Here is a 17,690-nt window from a genome sequence, read left to right as displayed (position 1 = left end):
TTCTACCTGAGAGAAGTGGATGCAACTTACTATACATACTGGGCACCTGGTTTTCCCAGACCACTCCTGGAAACAGTGGCACCCAAACCCAAACTGTCTTGTCTCCCCACCGACATGTTTGCTCTCCTGCTTGCCTTTTAAGAAAGAGAAAAACTGGGGCAAGGTCCCTTTACGAGCCACAGACCCATTGTGTATCCAGCAGCACCTGGCCCATCAGCTCTCTTGGAGATGATGGGAGTAACAGGAAACCAGTGCTGTTTCCTGCTGACCCTTAGATATGAATTTCCCCCACAAAATCTATTTCATAACCCAGTGGTTCTCAAACTCTTGCCTGTATCGGAATCATCTGAGGACTTGTTAACACAATTGCTGGGCTCTGCCCCTGGAGTTTCTGATTCAATATGCTAGAATAGACCCAAGATTTACATTTTTAACAAGTTTCTAATGCTGCTTGTCCAGGGCCCACGCTTTGAGAATCCATGCCATATGACATTACAGAATTTGTACTGAACACTATTGTAAGACAACTGGTAATAAGCAAGACCATTTAAAGTGCTACATGGGTAAAATATTTTTACTTAAATAGCTATATATTTATTTTAATCTGTATTAAATCTGTACCTTCTATTGTTTGACAAATGCTGGTTTTCCACTTATAGCATCAATATCCAGTTCACTTAAAATTTTTTAAAAAATTATTAATAGATCTTATTTATTTATTTGGGGCTATGTTAGGTCTTTGTTGCTGCACACAGGCTTTTCTCTAGTTGCGGCAAGTGGGGGCTACTCTTCTAGTTGCGGTACACAGACTTCTCATTGAGGTGGCTTCTCCTGTTGTAGAGCACAGACTCTAGGGCATGAGGGCTCAGCAGTTGTGGCATATGAGTTTAGTTACCCCATGGCATGTGGAATCTTTCCAGACCAGGGATCAAACCCATGTCCCCTGCTTTGGCAGGTGGATTCTTAAACACTGGAACACTAGGTAAGTCCAATATCAAGTTAATTTTAAATACATTTATTTTAGCAAAAAGTAAATGAATTTAAAGAAACTATCCAAGCATTCATGTAAACAATAGAACAAATTGTATATCATAACAAAATTTCTAAATGTGATAATAATAAAATTGGGTGAAATTTGGGAAACACTGATATAAACAATGAATAGAAATTTTTGTAGTAGAACTATTGGATCAGACTATTAAGAGTAGTTTGCAGAGGACAAGTACTTACAGTGAGTCTTAAGGGGGACAGATATAGATAAGCCAAGAAGCAATGAGAATGTGGAGCAGTGGATGGAGAGGGCCTGGTAAGAGCCACAGGATATGTGTATGTCAATGTCAAACACAGTGTTGAACTGAAAAAACCTCTCTGCTCAGCTTGGTGTTTTGTTTATATGACAACAAACAACTATTATAATGATTTCCATTTTTGATTTGTTATTTTGGTATTGGACACTGTCCATAATCAGTCTCAGTAACTTTGTTCACTTTGTTTTCACTTGCTATTTGTTTATCTTTATCTGGTGAGTCTACCAAAGTGGAGTTCATGGCTCTAGGATTCCTGCTTATCGAATCATCTTTAGAGGTCAGCAACCCCAATGAAGAAACTATCAGCCCAATAGTTATACAGCCAGAATTACAAACTATAAACCATCAGATGCTATTTCAAAAATCTCTGAGAAATAAAACTGTTTTTCTGTTTTCAATTAGCTGAACATGCACATTTAAAAACTGCTACTAGAAGAAGATTCCATGAAGAAGTGACCATGTAGCCTATTTCATTTCGCTAGACTGTAATTTAATGTTTGGAAATAATAAGTTGCTGTTATAACTGGATATAAACTAAAAGTATTATTTGCCATTTTCTGCAAACTTGTCATATAAAGAGCAATAATACCATTCTACCATTTTTGCGTCATACAAATTCATTTTCTTCCCGTAATGGCCCACAACGAGAGGGCATTTTTATGACCCATACAGATCACAAACAGGAGTTTGGAAACCATATGTTGTGCTATGCCTTATGAATGGTCACTGAATTGGTACTTTCAAAAACAAATTCTGAAGACTAACAATTTAGTTAAAAGACTTCTGCACTTGCCTTTAAGAAAATTCCACTGCCTTGACAATCTAAGATAATTTGCTCTAACTAGGCAACAGTGTAGGAAAAAACTTGCAGAGCCCTCTCTGACTCTACTGAATCCTTGTGACCTGAACCACTGGTTCTCAATTAGACTTATTTAGAGGGATTGTTAAACTACAGATTACTAGGTTCATCCTAGAGTTTCCAATTCAGTACGTGTCAGTATGGACCAAGTATTGCAATTCTATGAAGTTCCCGAGTGGTGTTAATGCTGCTGGTCCTAAGACCACACTTTAGAAATCACTGATTTGGAGGCATCTATCTCTTTTTGGGTTTCTCTGGTGACTCAGACGGTAAAGAATCTGCCCACAATGCAGGAGACGTGGGTTCAATCCCTGGGTCTTGAAGATCTCCTGGAGAAGGGAATGGCTACCCACTCCAGTATTCTTGCCTGGAGAATTTCATGGATCTCTGGTTTGCCCTCTTTCCCTCCACAACTTGTGTGTGTGTGTGTGTGTGTGTGTGTGTGTGTGTGTGTGTGCATGCTTAGTCACTCAGTCACATCCTACTCTTTGTAAACCTATGAACTGTAGCCTGCCAGGCTCCTTGGTCCATGGAATTTTCCAGGCAAGAATACTGGAGCGGATGGCCATTTCCTACTCCAGGGGACCTTCTCAACCCAGGGATGGAACCCACATCTCTTGCATTGACAGGCAAATTCTTTACCTCTCCACCACCTGGGAAGCCCATGTTTGTGTTTTGTGTGGTGATAACTCTCCATGGTATCTATGCTTGTCTTGAGTGCTAAATCGTTTCAGTTGAGCCCAAGTCTTTGTGATCCTATGGTCCATAGCCTGTCAGGCTCCTCTGTCCCTGAGATTCTCCAGGCAAGAATACTGGAGTGGGCTGCCATGCCTTCCTCCAGGGGATCTTCCCAATCCAGGGATCAAACCTGGGTGTCTTATGTTTCCTGCATTGGCAGGTGAGTTTTTTTTATCACTAGTGCCACCTGGGAAGCTCATAGTATCTGTGGCTATTGATTATAAAGAAGAATTGGGTAAACTACATCAGTATATCAACAAATTTTCTGATCATGTTTCATCAACGTTTCATCAATGTTCTGATCATCAATGTTTCACATGCACCATGAAATTAACAGAAAACATAAAACAGAAAATTTTTAAATCATCTGTTACTCCATCCTCAGAGCTAATCATTATAACTGATACAAAAATTTTAGAATTTATTTAATAAATGCTTAGGTAAAACAATAGTAGCATGCATATAATGTGTGTACTTGTGTGCATGTAGTATAGTACTTTTCTTTGTCCTCTTCTTTAAAAAAATGTAATTTTTAATGGCTAAAAATATTTCACTGTAGGAACCTACGTATTTTTGAAAGTAGAAAATAATCTGAAATTCAGCCAAACTTCTCTTAAGACAGCAGTGAAGTTACTCCAGGTAGAATTCACTGTGGAATCCTAGGCTCACAAACTTGAAAAGGACCTCCAAGGTCATGCATGAACACGAGAAGTCTCCAGAGGAATTAGTGAGTTTAGTTATGTTTTTCTCAGCAGTATAACCATTATTGCAATTTCATTTGAAAAGTAAAGGTAATTAACCCTGGCTGTAGCCATAACATTTTTTTTTTTTTTTGTATTTTGGATGATGAGTGTCTGATTTTAAGCAACTATATCCCAGATAGAAAATCTAAATAGAAATTTTGACTGAAGAAGTTCATGTTTGTAAACAGCTTACACTGAAGCAACTGTGGGTTGCCATTCCCTTGTCCAGATCAAACAATAAAAGAGGGACCATGCGTTATTTTTCATTAGACCTTTCCTTGAAAGTTGGGAAATCTGAATTCATATTAAAATTTAAGTATAAAAGTATTTGATAACTTCAATAGTTTCTTTACCTCAATAAAGACTGTCTGAAACTCTAACAAATACACCGATTCTCTTCTCTATTACCCCACAAACCTCATCACCATCTTTTATATCCAATTATATGGTTTGCTGAGGGAAAGTAAAATAATAGAAACAATGTCCATATAAGCCAAGGCAGGTTTAATCTACCTTATTGAAATCAGTCTGGTATAAAAGGCTACAGGTCCAAGGAGATTTTTGTAAAATAAAATGTTAGATCTATCTATATAACTATCTACACAACACAATATTATAATTAATAGTATTAATTGAATCATCTTAGTAGTTCTAATATCTCAGAGGTATACATGAATATCATTAAATAACAATGACCTACACAGTAATATTTTTGTTCAGTGGTGTTAAGTATTATCACACTATCATAACCAACTGAAGAGGTCTGGAATTTGTATTTGTCCAATTATTTACAAATAAAGTAGAAACAAAGATGAAAAATTTCAGATATTTTTAAGTATTTATGAGGAGGAAATCTCAGCTGCCCACCCCTAATCAGTTGTTTATCAAACCATGTGATCTCATTGGTGGGTTATATGAACAAGTTTAATTTTTTTTCTTTAGGGCATGAAATTTATTTAAGAATATCATTTGAAAATTTTGCTCATTGTTTTTTTTAACAGTTTAATATTAAATTCACTTTATTTTTTCTACTGTGAAGAAGCAGGACAGATAACTTCATGTTACTGCTCAGGCATATTGCTAGATAGGAAAGGTGGACAGCTTTCCTGAATTAATCTGCAACAATGCCAGTCTGATATCCTGAGGTCTAATTGCCACCAGGTATCTATACATCAATATTAGTCTCAGTGGATGAAAGGGATTAGATTTCAACTCCCCAAAGTTAATTCTCCTTGGGGAATTCTTTCCTTATCCAATCTCCTTATTGTTCCTCGAGGTTTTGGTCCTTGGTCCTCTTCTTTCTTCTGATATTCCCTCCTTGGCAAATCACCATCTCCAAAGAATCCATAATTCCCCAATGTAGGTGATTCCAAACTATAATTTTAGCTTAGTTCTCTCTAGAATACAGAGCTTGCTGCTGTCATTTCAAATACAATATTTCTCAAATTGAACTTTTCTTCCTTAAACTTCCTTCTTCTTCTGATTTCTCCATTTGTGTAAATGGCACTGCCATTCTCCCAGTTATCCTATCTTGAAAGAAGTTTTTGAGATCTTTGTCTCTTTCCTCTCCTCTGTCCCCTACATCTTACCCATCTGCCTCCACTGTCTCTACCATGCCTATCTCTTCTTTCTCTTTTCCTCAGCTGCACCAAGGCTTCTCAACAGTGGCTACACATTAGGTGAGCTTAAACAATAGCAGCAGCTGCTGCAAAATCATGCCCCTGACCAACTGAATCAGTAGCTCTGAAGGAGGAATCTAGATTTCAGTATTTTTTAAAACCTCCTCAGGGTAACATAATGTGAAGATGTGCTTGATAATCCCTGAATCAGATTCTCTGCAAAATAAATCCTACATGTTTCTCCCACCTCTAACTCTCTCAAGTTCAAGCCTTCCTCTACATCTCAGCTTTAGCATTAACTTTCTCATTGCACTGCTCTGGCTAGGGCAGTAAGTTGCTTAAATGCCTTCCACATCTCTCACCATTGCCTTCAGAATAAAGTCATGTTTTACCCTAGTCCACAGAATTCTTCCAGAACTTGGCCTGTACTCTCCAACCTTACTTCACGTTAGCCCTCTCCATACACTATAAGCATCTGCCAAAATAAGAATGCTCTCCTTGTCCTTACTGAATGTCCATGCTCCTGAATGGATTTCTGTGCGTCACTTAAGATGCTTTCAGCCCCATATTATAGAATACGCAACCAAAAGTGGCTTACCAAATAAAAAATCCTCACAGCACATAAAAAGACGTTTGAAAGTCAGGAGTTCAAGAATTGGTTTCTATGTCTTGGATGAAAATTGGCTACTCTGCAATTCTCTTGCTTTTCCCCCAGATATCAAGATGGTAGCCATTACTCCAAGCATCACATGCTTGGGTGACAACGTTCAAGCCGGGAAGGAAGCACAGTTTCTTTCTTTCTTTTCTTAAATCAGGAAGTAAACTTTTCCCCAAAGGCCCCATATCCAATGTCTCTTCAGTACCATTCACCATTGTGTCAAAAGACCATACTCTTGCTTCAAGTCAGACTCAAGAAATGAATACCTTATGTATGTAGTCTCTAAACTGCAAGGCTGGCTCTTCTAGCCAAGAAGTGAGTTGAGAAGGCAGCAACTCTGGGAGGCAAACACCTGAGAGGGTTTCTCATATTTGCCTTTTGAAATACAGTACTTTTTTTTTTTCAAAACTCCATACAAATGGCATTTGAACTCCATACAGAAGACCTTCATGAAGTTTTTCCCAATCCTGACCAGGTAAAAGTCTTCTCTCTGAATTCCTATGATTCTTTTGTTCAAATTTCTCTTCTTGATCTTTCTGTGCTTCTGGGTTTTGTCATGTGATTCGTGTGTCTTATTTCTTGTTTTGAACTACAAGCATCATGAGGGCAAAGCCCATGTCTGTCATCTTTGTATATCCCACAGTACCAAGTCAACTGAAAATTTTGCTATAAGAATTATTAATATATTCTGGCATTTACTACTTTCACATTATTTGTTCAGCTGCTTCCCCTTTCAAACTTGTTTTCAGTATTTGCTTTAGATAGCTAGTCAGCTGATGGAGATTAAGTCACAGTGATATTAGGATTCACTTATTGTCTTCTTCCTGGCATCTTCCTTCTACCCAGTCACCTGAGGGGAGCAGTCTCCGCATTCCTATTTCTGCCAGTTTCAGACAGAACAGATTCAGTGGTAATACACTAGTCATCACACTCTTGAGCCCCTCTCTCAGTAAAATATTTGCAGTTCTCTGCTTAGAGCCTCGGGCTGACTGGGCTGGAATACATGCTGCTTGTAGGGCTAATGAGAAAATTCCCACAAGGCTGTACCTCACCCCCACTGGGCTCTCCAGGGAGGGTCAGCCCAGCAGAGAAGGGTGCTACATCTTCACCCTGCTCGGGGAGACACTAGCTGCAAAGACTCGGCTCTGACAGGAAAACAAATGGAAACCAGTGGGAGGGGGTAGTGCTGAGGCAACACAGACTCATTTAAAGAACAGTAATGGTGATAGTTTTCAAAGCTTTATTTATTTGAGAGTGAAAGGACAGGAATTTCATTGGCCTGCAATGCCAGAAACTGGGTTGTCTCAACCACCCCTGTGGTGCTTCAGCAGAACTCACATAGAGTGTTCTGTGGGAGCAGCTTCTGGGCAAGAGGAAGCTGCTTTATACCCTAGTTATGTTCTCCTCAGCATGATGTATGGAGCCAACATCACCCTTGAAAATTGTGTTTCTGCCCTCCCTGGGGCTATAATCAAACAGAGAAATGTGGTCTAGATTGTTGAGTGTGTACATATAAGTGTATGTGTACACATGCATTTTCATGAATAGTCTATCTGGGGACGCCATTTGAAAATGGGTTTACAGGCATTTTATCTGTCTTGGATGAAAGGCTCATCTGGTGCAGTAAATACAGAAGAATTAAATTGGATTTTCCTGGAGCAGAGAGGGGATGATGCTAGAAACCTGGTAGAATTAAGTAAAGCAGTGGGGGAGGGGGTGCTGTCTGTTCCCCTTAAGGAGGGTTGTGCTTTGTTGACCAATTTTAAACTATTGTGACTCAGAGGAAATCAGCTGGAAAACTTTAAATGCCTTAATTGGCCGTTTAAACGTGGATGGGGGCTCCAGAACCATTTTATATCCTTTGTGTCCTGTCAGAGGATGGTGAGAGGCCTTCTCCACTTCAGCTTTCTTCTTGAGCAGCAGTTCTTCTAAGTTCTTTCTTTTCCCACTTAGGTAGCTATGGGCCTAGAAGACTGGCCCCTGCATGGCACAAATAGTGACTGCTGCCTAAAATCCATCTTCTCTAGTACCTGAGGGACAGGGACAGGACCAAACAGGGTAGAGAGGATTCATGCCTGGCTGTGGCCAGGTTACAAGGACTTTGAAAGGGTAGGGTTTACCTGGATGAACTTTTAAATTTAGATAAACCAAAGGAAACTCTTGTGTGAGTAATCCAAATGCACCATAAGATGTTTTGAGAATACTTTCCAAAAGTCACTCATATGGCAAAATGAAACAAACCAAAATATAATATTCACCCTTCAATAATTTTTCTGAGTGTTGGATATGTATGAGGCTCTGGACTAAACATTATACATATATCATCTAATTTCATATTTGAAACAGCCCCTTGAAGTTGCTATTATTAGCTTTATCTTACAGATGAGAAACCTGAGATTTGGAAAGCTTCTATCAGTGATTTTTGAATTTCAGAGTGCCTCAGAATCACCCAGAAGGCATGTTAAAACACAGGTCGCAGAAATTCCTTCCTCTCTGATTGCTTGGGAACTGTAACATCAGCTTTCCCCTGCCTTTGGACTTAAACAGAAACATCGGCTCTTCTGGGTCTTGAGCCTGCCAATCTTTGGACAGGAACTCTACCATCAGCTCTCCTGGGTCTCTAGCTTGCTGACTCACTCTGCAGATCTTGGGACTTGTCGGTCTCTGTAATGACATGAGCCAATATAATAAATCTCTTTCAATATGTATAAACAGCCTATTGCCTCTGCTTCTCTGGAGAGCCCTGACTAAAACAGATTTTCTGATTCAGTAGGTCTGGGGCCAGGCTTGGAGGAAGTGCATTTCTAAAGAGTTCCCAAATGATGCTGATGCTGCTGGTTCAGAGACCTCACTTTGAGAACTTTGCTGTAGGCTAAGGAAACGTGAACAATCTTCCTTAATAATTTCCTCAGCCCAGATTCTATCGCCCAGATTCTCCCAAGAGACCCAACTTTCTTTAAACACACTTTTCATTTGTTGTGTACATGAGATGAATAAGATACAATCCTTTCTTTCAAGGTGCTCACAGTCCAGAGCTGAGAATAGGAGACAGAATACAATGTAAAAATAAATCATTTCACTAAAGTGTAATAAGTGTTTGTACAAAGTTCAGTGGGTGCAGAAAAGAAAGAAGACTCACGTTTACCTGAGGGCAGAGGATACCTGAAGTCTTCACAGTGGAAGGAAGACCAGGGCAGGAGATGAGAGATGCAAGAAATCAAAGCTCAGAAAGTGTGGTCAGTCTCTCCTTCCATCTAGTTCATTTTCAGTTTGGCCTGGTTCCTTTCAGTTCTCCTGGGGCCTGAGTATTTCAGTTGGTACTTTCGACATCTACCCCAAAGTACATTGGTTCCCTCCCTGCCAGCTCTCCCCACACCTGGTCTGTCCAGGCCCACCCAAGAGACACTCAGGAGGAAGGCATGCTGACCCTCTTCTTTGTCAATTGTCCTGGAGATTGAAAGAGGCTCCATGAGCTTTACAACCAGCAAAAATTGTCGCCAGCTTCACAATTCTGGCCAACATGTCTACGCTTTGAAGTCTGCTTGCTGCCTTTTACAATTCTATTTATAAAATGTACTAAAGATGTTTAAATGTGGCAGAGATTTCCAATAAAAGCTGGTCTGCTTGAGAATCAGGATGCTGGTCTCAATTTAAAGTGCCTGTTAAATAATAGGATACTCATGTAAAAGGAGCTCCAAAAGACTGACCAAATAGCCCTCATGGAAATCAAACTCACTCATCAATGCCTCTGATAGGATTCCAGAAGTTATCAGGCCCTGTATCTATCCTCTGATTAAGCTGTAAAAGTGCCTTTTAATACAAAGTGATTGAATTTTTGTTTGAACCAGTCACTAACAAAAAAAAAAATCCTAAACTAAAACAGGAAAAATTTTCTAAGAAAACATTTTGGCATAAACTTTGGCTAAAAATCAAGCAAGGGCTAACAGGTAGCTCCCATTATTTTATAAGGCCTGGCTCCCAGAAGAAGAGTCTGGGATCATACTATACATTCACAGAATCATAACTCTGAACATCATTTGGGGACCAATCTTTCTTGACAGTCCATTTTGTCTGAGAACTTTATTAGACCCTTCAGGAGGCTACTAAAAAATAAGATGTGGTTCCTGACCTATGCCCTGCCTATCACTTCCATCCTCAAGTTACTCAAAGAGCATTGTTGATTCCAGCTTCAATCCTGTCCACTTTAGTCCATCCTTGCTGCTAATGCCTTAGTTCACATCTTTATTTGTGTGCCAAATACTGTAGGTTGATTTATCCCATACTTATTTCTATACATTTTGTTCAGTGTCTCTTGATACTTTAGAGCCTAGAAAGCTAAAATCCCCACCCCCAGACTCTCCTGAAGTTAGGAGAGTCCATTGGACACACTCTGGCCCATGAAATGGAAACCAAAGTTAGCTGGGGATTTCTGGGTGACTGGGATTTTTGATTTCCTGAAACAAGCACAGACTCTTCATTCTTCCCATTCTTTCCTTCTTTCCACTCCTAAAATGTGATATGCCAGCTAGATCTGCAACTGCCATCTTGTGATTATGACAGAAATGACAAGAGAATTGCAGAGTCCTTGGCTTTGCCACCTTAAGCTACTGAAACAATGTCTGCAATTACCAACTTTTGTACTTCTCCTTATGAAAGAAAAAATAAAAATTGAAATTTGTTTAAATTACTATTTTTTAGTCTTTATTAAAGTCACAGATACTTCCTAATTGAGCTATTACATGCGCTCAAGGTGATTAAGTTACTGGCTTGAGCACACACAGCAGAACAATGATTGAATTGGATAGATACCCGTGTAACTTTAAAACTTGTCTTTACTGAATTTTCATCTCCGAATAGTGTGGTGTCTTGCGTAGTGTGGTGTCCACCTGGAACATTAACATTTTTTCTTTCCTTCAGGAGAAGATACATTCTAAAATCTGATGCAGACTGTCTAGGCACATGTGCCAAGTTGCCTTGTACAGAACTTGCTCTAGGAGAGTCACTGGAAGGATGTCTCTCAATAATGCAACCATCAGGCATTTGGGCCTTGGCTATCCTGGGGAAAGGGTAATAGGCCCTTTTTGTAGCTTGACAAAGGCAGCCCCTCCAAATAACAACTTGGTAATACAGATGTGATCATTGTGGGAAAAATGAGGAACTCTTCACAGACATCAGGGAGCCTTCTGAAAGGAAACAGTAGCACTCTCAACTCTACCATTCTCCCATCTTTTGAGATTCACAACTTTAGATGCCTCTGCTGGATTCAGAGAGTTTTGACTGAGGTCTACTTGTAGGAAAAGGAAGTGAAGACAACTGAAAAGGAAAGTCCTTATGGGGAAAACCTCTCCAGAGTGGGCCTCTTGGTTCAGTGGCAATACCTAGCCTGAAGCAGAGAAGGATTAGTTCTGGCACAATGAGGATCTGCTTTGAGAATAAGAGTTGAACATGTTAGTGTGAACCAAGCACTGATAAGGTCTGTAGACATATCTGAAACAGCAAGAGAACCACCGCACAAAGATGCATCAGAGTATCAGACCAATGACAATAGTAAGTCTCTTTCAAACTGTGGCATTTGGCAGATTCTCCAGTTTGGTCTCTGAGAGACATCCAGAAGTAGAACTTGGGCCCTCTAGATTGAAGGAATACCGGGGTTCTTAGATAACGCAGAAGAATACCCTCAGAAAGATCCTGAATGCTTATTATTTGATGAACAGGGGAATCAAGCTATTCTAATTTGAAGAATACAGGATGTGATCAAATTTGTTTCCTGAGCTGGTGAAATGGGCCATAACAGCTACATGGGTAATAGAGTTCAAATATAACTAAAATGACCAAAATGTGGGTACCTAAAGGGCATTGTTGGTAAATGTAGAAATCTATTTGAATTCAGAGCACACTGAGTTAACTAAACCATATTTCAAAGACTTCTTTTATGCTGAATATTTTCTCCTGTGGTCAAGAGTCTCTGAAATCAAGAATTACACTGGAGAGGGAGTGGGGTCACTGGAAAACTCTGTATTATTTTCAGTTCCGTTATACACTATGACTTAATAAGCCAATAAATATTCATACTAGATAGAATCAAATATAGTATTAACCTCCTGGCATGTATGAGAGAGAAGCTTTGGCCCCAGTGCTAATGACCTTTGCATTATTTTATTAAGATCTTACAGATCTTCGATGATTCTAAATCACAGTATTGGAGAGTTAACACCATTATATTAAAAGTAAAAGTTGTATATACAGGATTGTGGCAGATGAGCCCAAAAAGGGTAGATTGGATGACTTACTTGGTGTTTGGCTTAATTGGTAATATTCATAATATTAAATGTTTAGGATATTACAAACAATGCAAGACTTAGCTATACTTTTAGAGATCCATTCCAGATATATAAAGAAAAACAACAGTGAACTAATATAACTATCTTACAATTATCCAAAAGTCTTTAAGTTTTTAACTTCAAGAGGGGATCCTAATGAAAAACATACCAATGCCAGATTTAGTTCATCAGAATGCCTCCAAAATTAATTGAGTAAGGAGGGATCTAATGGGTTTTTAACAGTTATGAAGTTGCGCCAGGCACACTTCATATTCCTGTATTTGATCCGCACAATAATCACAGGAATTAGGTACTGTTATTATCCGCATTTTATATGAAGGAATGTAGGCAAGAAGGCTTTCTTGGATTGCCTCAAATTATACTGCTGGAGAAGGCAATGGCACCCCACTCCAGTACTCTTGCCTGGAAAATCCCATGGACGGAGGAGCCTGGTAGGCTGCAGTCCATGGGGTCGCTAAGAGTCGGACACGACTGAGCAATTTCACTTTCACTTTTCCCTTTCATGCATTGGAGAAGGAAATGGCAACCCACTCCAGTGTTCTTGCCTGGAGAATCCCAAGGATGGCGGAGACTGGTGGGCTGCCGTCTATGGGGTCGCACAGAGTTGGACATGACTGAAGTGACTTAGCAGCAGCAGCAGCAGCAGCATACTGCCTATATATAACCATCAAAGTCAAGTTCTGATTGTCTCTAAAAGTGCTAAGGTGTACCTAATATCATCCTCCATCTTCACTATTCCTCTCTTCCCTCCTCCCTTCAAACACTTCTCCATCAGAATTAAGGAGTCATCCACAATCCACACTATTGTCTCAATGAGGAAGAAAAATTTCTACGTGAATGTGGCTTCCCTGACATTCCTATTCCAGTGTCTCAAAGGAAGTATCTGTTGAAATGTCAATGGCTGGTCTTTTATCACATGGTAGGAAATCTATACCCATCTCTACCACTATTGCAGGTTCCCTGAGGCCAGACTCTTACTAATGCTGAATCTCCTTAGGACCTGACAAATGGCCTCATTAGCAGACACTTGGCAAATGTGTTGAACTGGATGATTGATACAAGGTACAGGCAAGCAGGAAATTGAGTTTACTTGATGTTGGCCAGGACCCTTCTCTGGCTGGGGATCACAGCCAAACTCTGGGATCCTTGACTACTGGTTACTGATGGTGATGGTTGCTTCCATGTCCTCTTGATGAGAAGCTAGCTATACTTCAGTCTTGGTTCTCATTAACTGTAAGTGAGAATTTTGGACTCATTGAAGAAACTGCCTTAAATTATGTATATAAAACTAATTGTACTTGATCATAACATACTAGCATTAAAATTTTCCATAGAATAGCACTGTGGCTTTAGCAGTTTTATTAGTTTTCTATTCCCGCCATAACAAATTCATTTTATGCAACGGAATCACAGAAATGTGGCATTTTGTGTCAGGCTTCTTTCACTTAGTATATTTTTCAAAGTTCATCTATATTGTAGCATGTATACTTCTAAGCGTTTTATAGTTTTCCATTTAGGCCTTTAATCCATTTTGAGTTCACTTTTGCATATGGTGTGACTTAGAGGTCCAATTTTATTCTTTTGCATGTAGATATTTTAGTTTTTCTAGCATCGTTTGTTGAAAAGATTTCTTTCCCTAATGAATTATCTGGATTCACTGTCAAATAAATTGACATAAGTGTATAGGTTTATTTCTGGGCTCTCAATTCTAGGCCAATTGATCCATATGTCTATCCTTATGGTAGTTCCAATCATTGTAGCTTTGTAGTAAATTTTGAAATGGGAATTATGGTGGCTCAATTTTGTTCTGCTTAAAAGTTGTTTTGGCTATTCTGCATCTCTTTCACTTTCCATATTTTATGATCATTTTGTGAATTTCAACAAAAACAGGCAGCTTCAATTCTGATTGGGATTGTGTTAAATCTGCAGATCAAATTAAAGAGTATTGTCTTCTTAACATTATTAAGTCTTCTAATTCATTAACATGGGAACCAATCTTGCACTCCTCGGGTAAATCCCATTTGGTCAGGGTATAATCTTCTTTGTATGTTGCTGAATCAGTTTGCCAGTATTTGCTTGAGGATTTTCACAAAGGATACTGGTCTGTAGTTTCTGTTTTCTTGTGATGTGTTTGTCCTCATAGAATGAGTTGGGAAGTATTCCTTCCTCTTCTGGCTTTTGGAAAAGTTGTGAAGAATTTATATTAATTCTCTAATAGAATTCATTAGTGAAGCCATCTCATTCTGGACTTTTCTTTGTGGGAAGGTTTTGGATTACTAATTAAATTTCCTTACTTGTTATTGATATGTTCAGATTTTCTATTCCCTCTTGAATAAGTTTTGTTAGTTTTCCACCTTTCTAGGATTTTATCCATATCATCTAGGTTATCTAATTTGGCATATAATTGTTCATATTATTCCCTTATAGTCTTTTTATTTCTATAAGGTCAAGAGTAATGCTTCCTCTTTCAGTGACTTGAATCTTTTCTCTTTTTTTCTTAGTCAACCTAGCTACTGGTTTGTCAAGAGATACCTGGAGTAACAGGCAAATTTGACCTTGCAGTACAAAATGAAGCAGGGCGAAGACTAACAGAGTTTTGCCAAGAGAACGCACTGGTCATAGCAAACACCTTCTTCCAACAACACAAGAGAAGACTCTACACATGGATATCCAGTGAACCAGTGAACCAGTAAAGTTGCTTAGTCGTGTCCAGCTCTTTGTGATCCCATGGACTGTAGCCTACCAGGTTCCTCACATGGACATCACAAGATGATCAATACTTAAATCAGATTGATTATATGGAGAAGTTCTATACAGTCAGCAAAAACAAGACCTGGAGGTGACTGTGGCTCAGATCATGAGCTCCTTATTGCAAAATTCAGGTTTAAATTGAAGAAAGTAGTGAAAACAATAGGACATTTAGATATGACCTAAATCTAATCCCTTATGATTATACAGTGGAGGTGATGAATAGATTCAAGAGATTATAACTGGTAGACAGAGTGCCTGAAGAACTATGGGCAAGAGATTCATTAACATTGTACAGGAGACAGTGACCAAAACCATCCCAAAGAACAAGAAATGCAAGAAGGCAAAGTGGTTGTCTGAGAAGGCTTTACAAACAACCGAGGAAAGAAGAGAAATGAAATGCAAGGGGAAAAGGGAAAGATATAACAACTGGATGCAGAGTTCCAGAGAAGAGCAAGGAGAGGTAAGAAGGCCTTTTTAAATGAACAGTGCAAAGAAACGGAGGAAAACAATAGAATGGGAAAGACTAGAGATCTCTTCAAGAAAACTGGAGATATCAAGGGAATATTTCATGCAAGGATGGGTACAGTAAAGGGCAGGAATGGTAGAGACCTAACAGAAGCAGAAGAGATTAAGAAGAGATGGTAAGAATAGGTCTCTCACCTAGAGTCTGACATCCCAGAGTGTGAAGTCAAGTGGGCCGTAGGAAGCATTACTACAAACAAAGCTAGTGGAGGTGATGGAATTCCAGCTGAGCCATTTAAAATCCTAAAAGATGATGCTGTTAAAATGCTGCACTCAATATGTCAGCATATGTGGAAAACTCAGCAGTAGCCACTGGACTGGAAAAAGTCAGCTTTCATTCCAATCCCAAAGAAGAGCAATGCCAAAGAATGTTCAAACTACCCACAACTGTGCTCATTTCACATGCTAGTCATGTTATGCACAAAATCCTTCAACTAGGCTTCAGCAGTATGTGAACCAAGAACTTCTAGATGTACATGTTGGGCTTGGAAAAGGCAGAGGAACCAGAGATCAAATTGCCAACATTCGCTGGATCATAGAGAAAGCAAGGGAATTCAAAATAAACATCTACTTCTGCTTCACTGACTAGCTAAAGCCTTTGTCTATGAGGAACACAACAGACGGTAGAAAATTCTTAAAGAGATGGGAATACCAGACCACCTGACCTGTCTCCTGAGAAATCTGTATGCAGGTCAAGAATCAACAGTTAGAACTGACTGGTTCAAAATTGGAAAAGGAGTATAACAGGGCTGTATATTGTCACCCTGCTTATATAACTTATATGCAAATGCAAAACTTATATGCATCATGCAAAATGCCAGGCTGGATGACTCACAAGCTGGAATCAAGATTGCCAGGAGAAATATCAACAACCTCAGATATGCAAATGATACCACTCTAATGGCAGAAAGTGAAGAAGAACTAAAGATATTCTTAATGACAGTGTAAGAGGAGAGTGAAAAAGCTGGCTTAAAGCTCAACATTCAAAATACTAAGATCATAGCATCTGGTCACATCACTCTGATGCTGGGAAAGACTGAAGGCAAAAGGAGAAGGGAGCGACAGAGGATGAGATGGTTAGATAGCATAACTGACTCAAAGGACATGAATTTGAGCAAACCCCAGGAGATAGTGAAGGACAGGGAAGCCTGGCATGCTGCAGTCCATGGGGTTGCAGAGAGTTGGACAGGACTTAGTGACTCAACAACAACAACAACAAAAACTAATTCAGTAACGTCTACATTATTTGTCTTGTGTGGCTATTGAAATCTCTGCTCAGTTAGGTCTGTGGTCAGCTAATGACAGAGATTTTCTTAAATGTTTAGAACAATAAGTTTTCCTTTGCCAAGGGGCTGTGTGTGTGTGTGTGTGTGTGTGTGTGTGTGTGTGTGTGTGTGTTGGTACATCTTTAACACCAAGCCAGGTGGTTGATAACTCTGCCTTAGTCTGTATTTCCTGCTCAAGTTCAGCCAGAGATGAGTGGTTAGGGCTTTCACAGGTTCTTCCTGAGCATGTGCACAGTTCTATGCCTGCACGTGGACTTCTAGATTTCCAGAAATATGTTGGAATTTTTCAAACTCCTCTTGACATTTCATTCTTAAGCCTTTTGGTTAGTCTTACAGTTTACATCAATGGTAACCCACTTCCTCAGGCAGTTATGAGGTTAAACAATTATCTGTAACTATTTTCAGCAATCTTTTCCAGGGAAAAAATTTTTGTTCTGGGCAAGCTCTGATTCAGGTCTAATAAAGAGGGCCTTGCAAATGTGGTCTTCCAGGGAACCACTAGAAAGATCAAGGAATGACTTTACTCTGGGAACAGGGATTTAAAGAAGCTCTGCCCAATCCAGTGGCTTCCAAGCTTTCAGTTTTCATTGTGACTGCAGGCTGTTGATTTTCAAGGCTGCCACAGACCTGGAAAATGGATGGAGGATGGGACTAGGGCAAATTAAAACACCACAAGGCTATAATTCTTATCAACTATTATTCTTGAATGACGCTCTCTGGATTGCTGTAAGCCTTTGCTTAATTTTCAGAGTATTGGAAACGTTGAGTCTGACCATTTTTGCCACTTTTCTCATTGCTCTTAGGGAGGAGAGAATTTTCAATGGTCCTTACTCCATAATTTTTGCTGATATTACAGGTTTTTATAT

At 39.4% G+C, this 17,690-nt stretch overlaps 1 protein-coding gene across 32 annotated transcripts in view; it reads right to left on the bottom strand.

Moving 5' to 3' along the window:
- The window catches only part of LOC145543551 (uncharacterized), a 570,959-nt gene that overhangs the window by 301,906 nt on the left and 251,363 nt on the right, over window positions 1–17,690 (bottom strand). For 3 of the 32 annotated variants that reach the window (XM_081585372.1, XM_081585370.1, XM_081585371.1), the window contains one exon: window positions 7,151–8,588. The exons of 28 other annotated variants lie outside the window; for them this stretch is intronic. In XM_081585372.1, the coding sequence (XP_081441498.1) occupies window positions 8,545–8,588 (44 nt within the window). In that variant the 3' untranslated portion in view covers window positions 7,151–8,544. Of the gene's footprint in view, window positions 1–7,150; window positions 8,589–17,690 lie in introns of those variants that run through there. One more of the 32 variants, XR_014080808.1, reaches the window with a different exon arrangement.

This window comes from Giraffa tippelskirchi, chromosome 3 (genome assembly GCF_054371585.1).
Source record: "Giraffa tippelskirchi isolate mGirTip1 chromosome 3, T2T-mGirTip1v1.2.pri, whole genome shotgun sequence".
Taxonomy (NCBI): Eukaryota; Metazoa; Chordata; class Mammalia; order Artiodactyla; family Giraffidae; genus Giraffa; species Giraffa tippelskirchi.
Note: the sequence above shows the minus strand (reverse complement) of the source record. Positions and strands in the feature narration are given on the sequence as shown.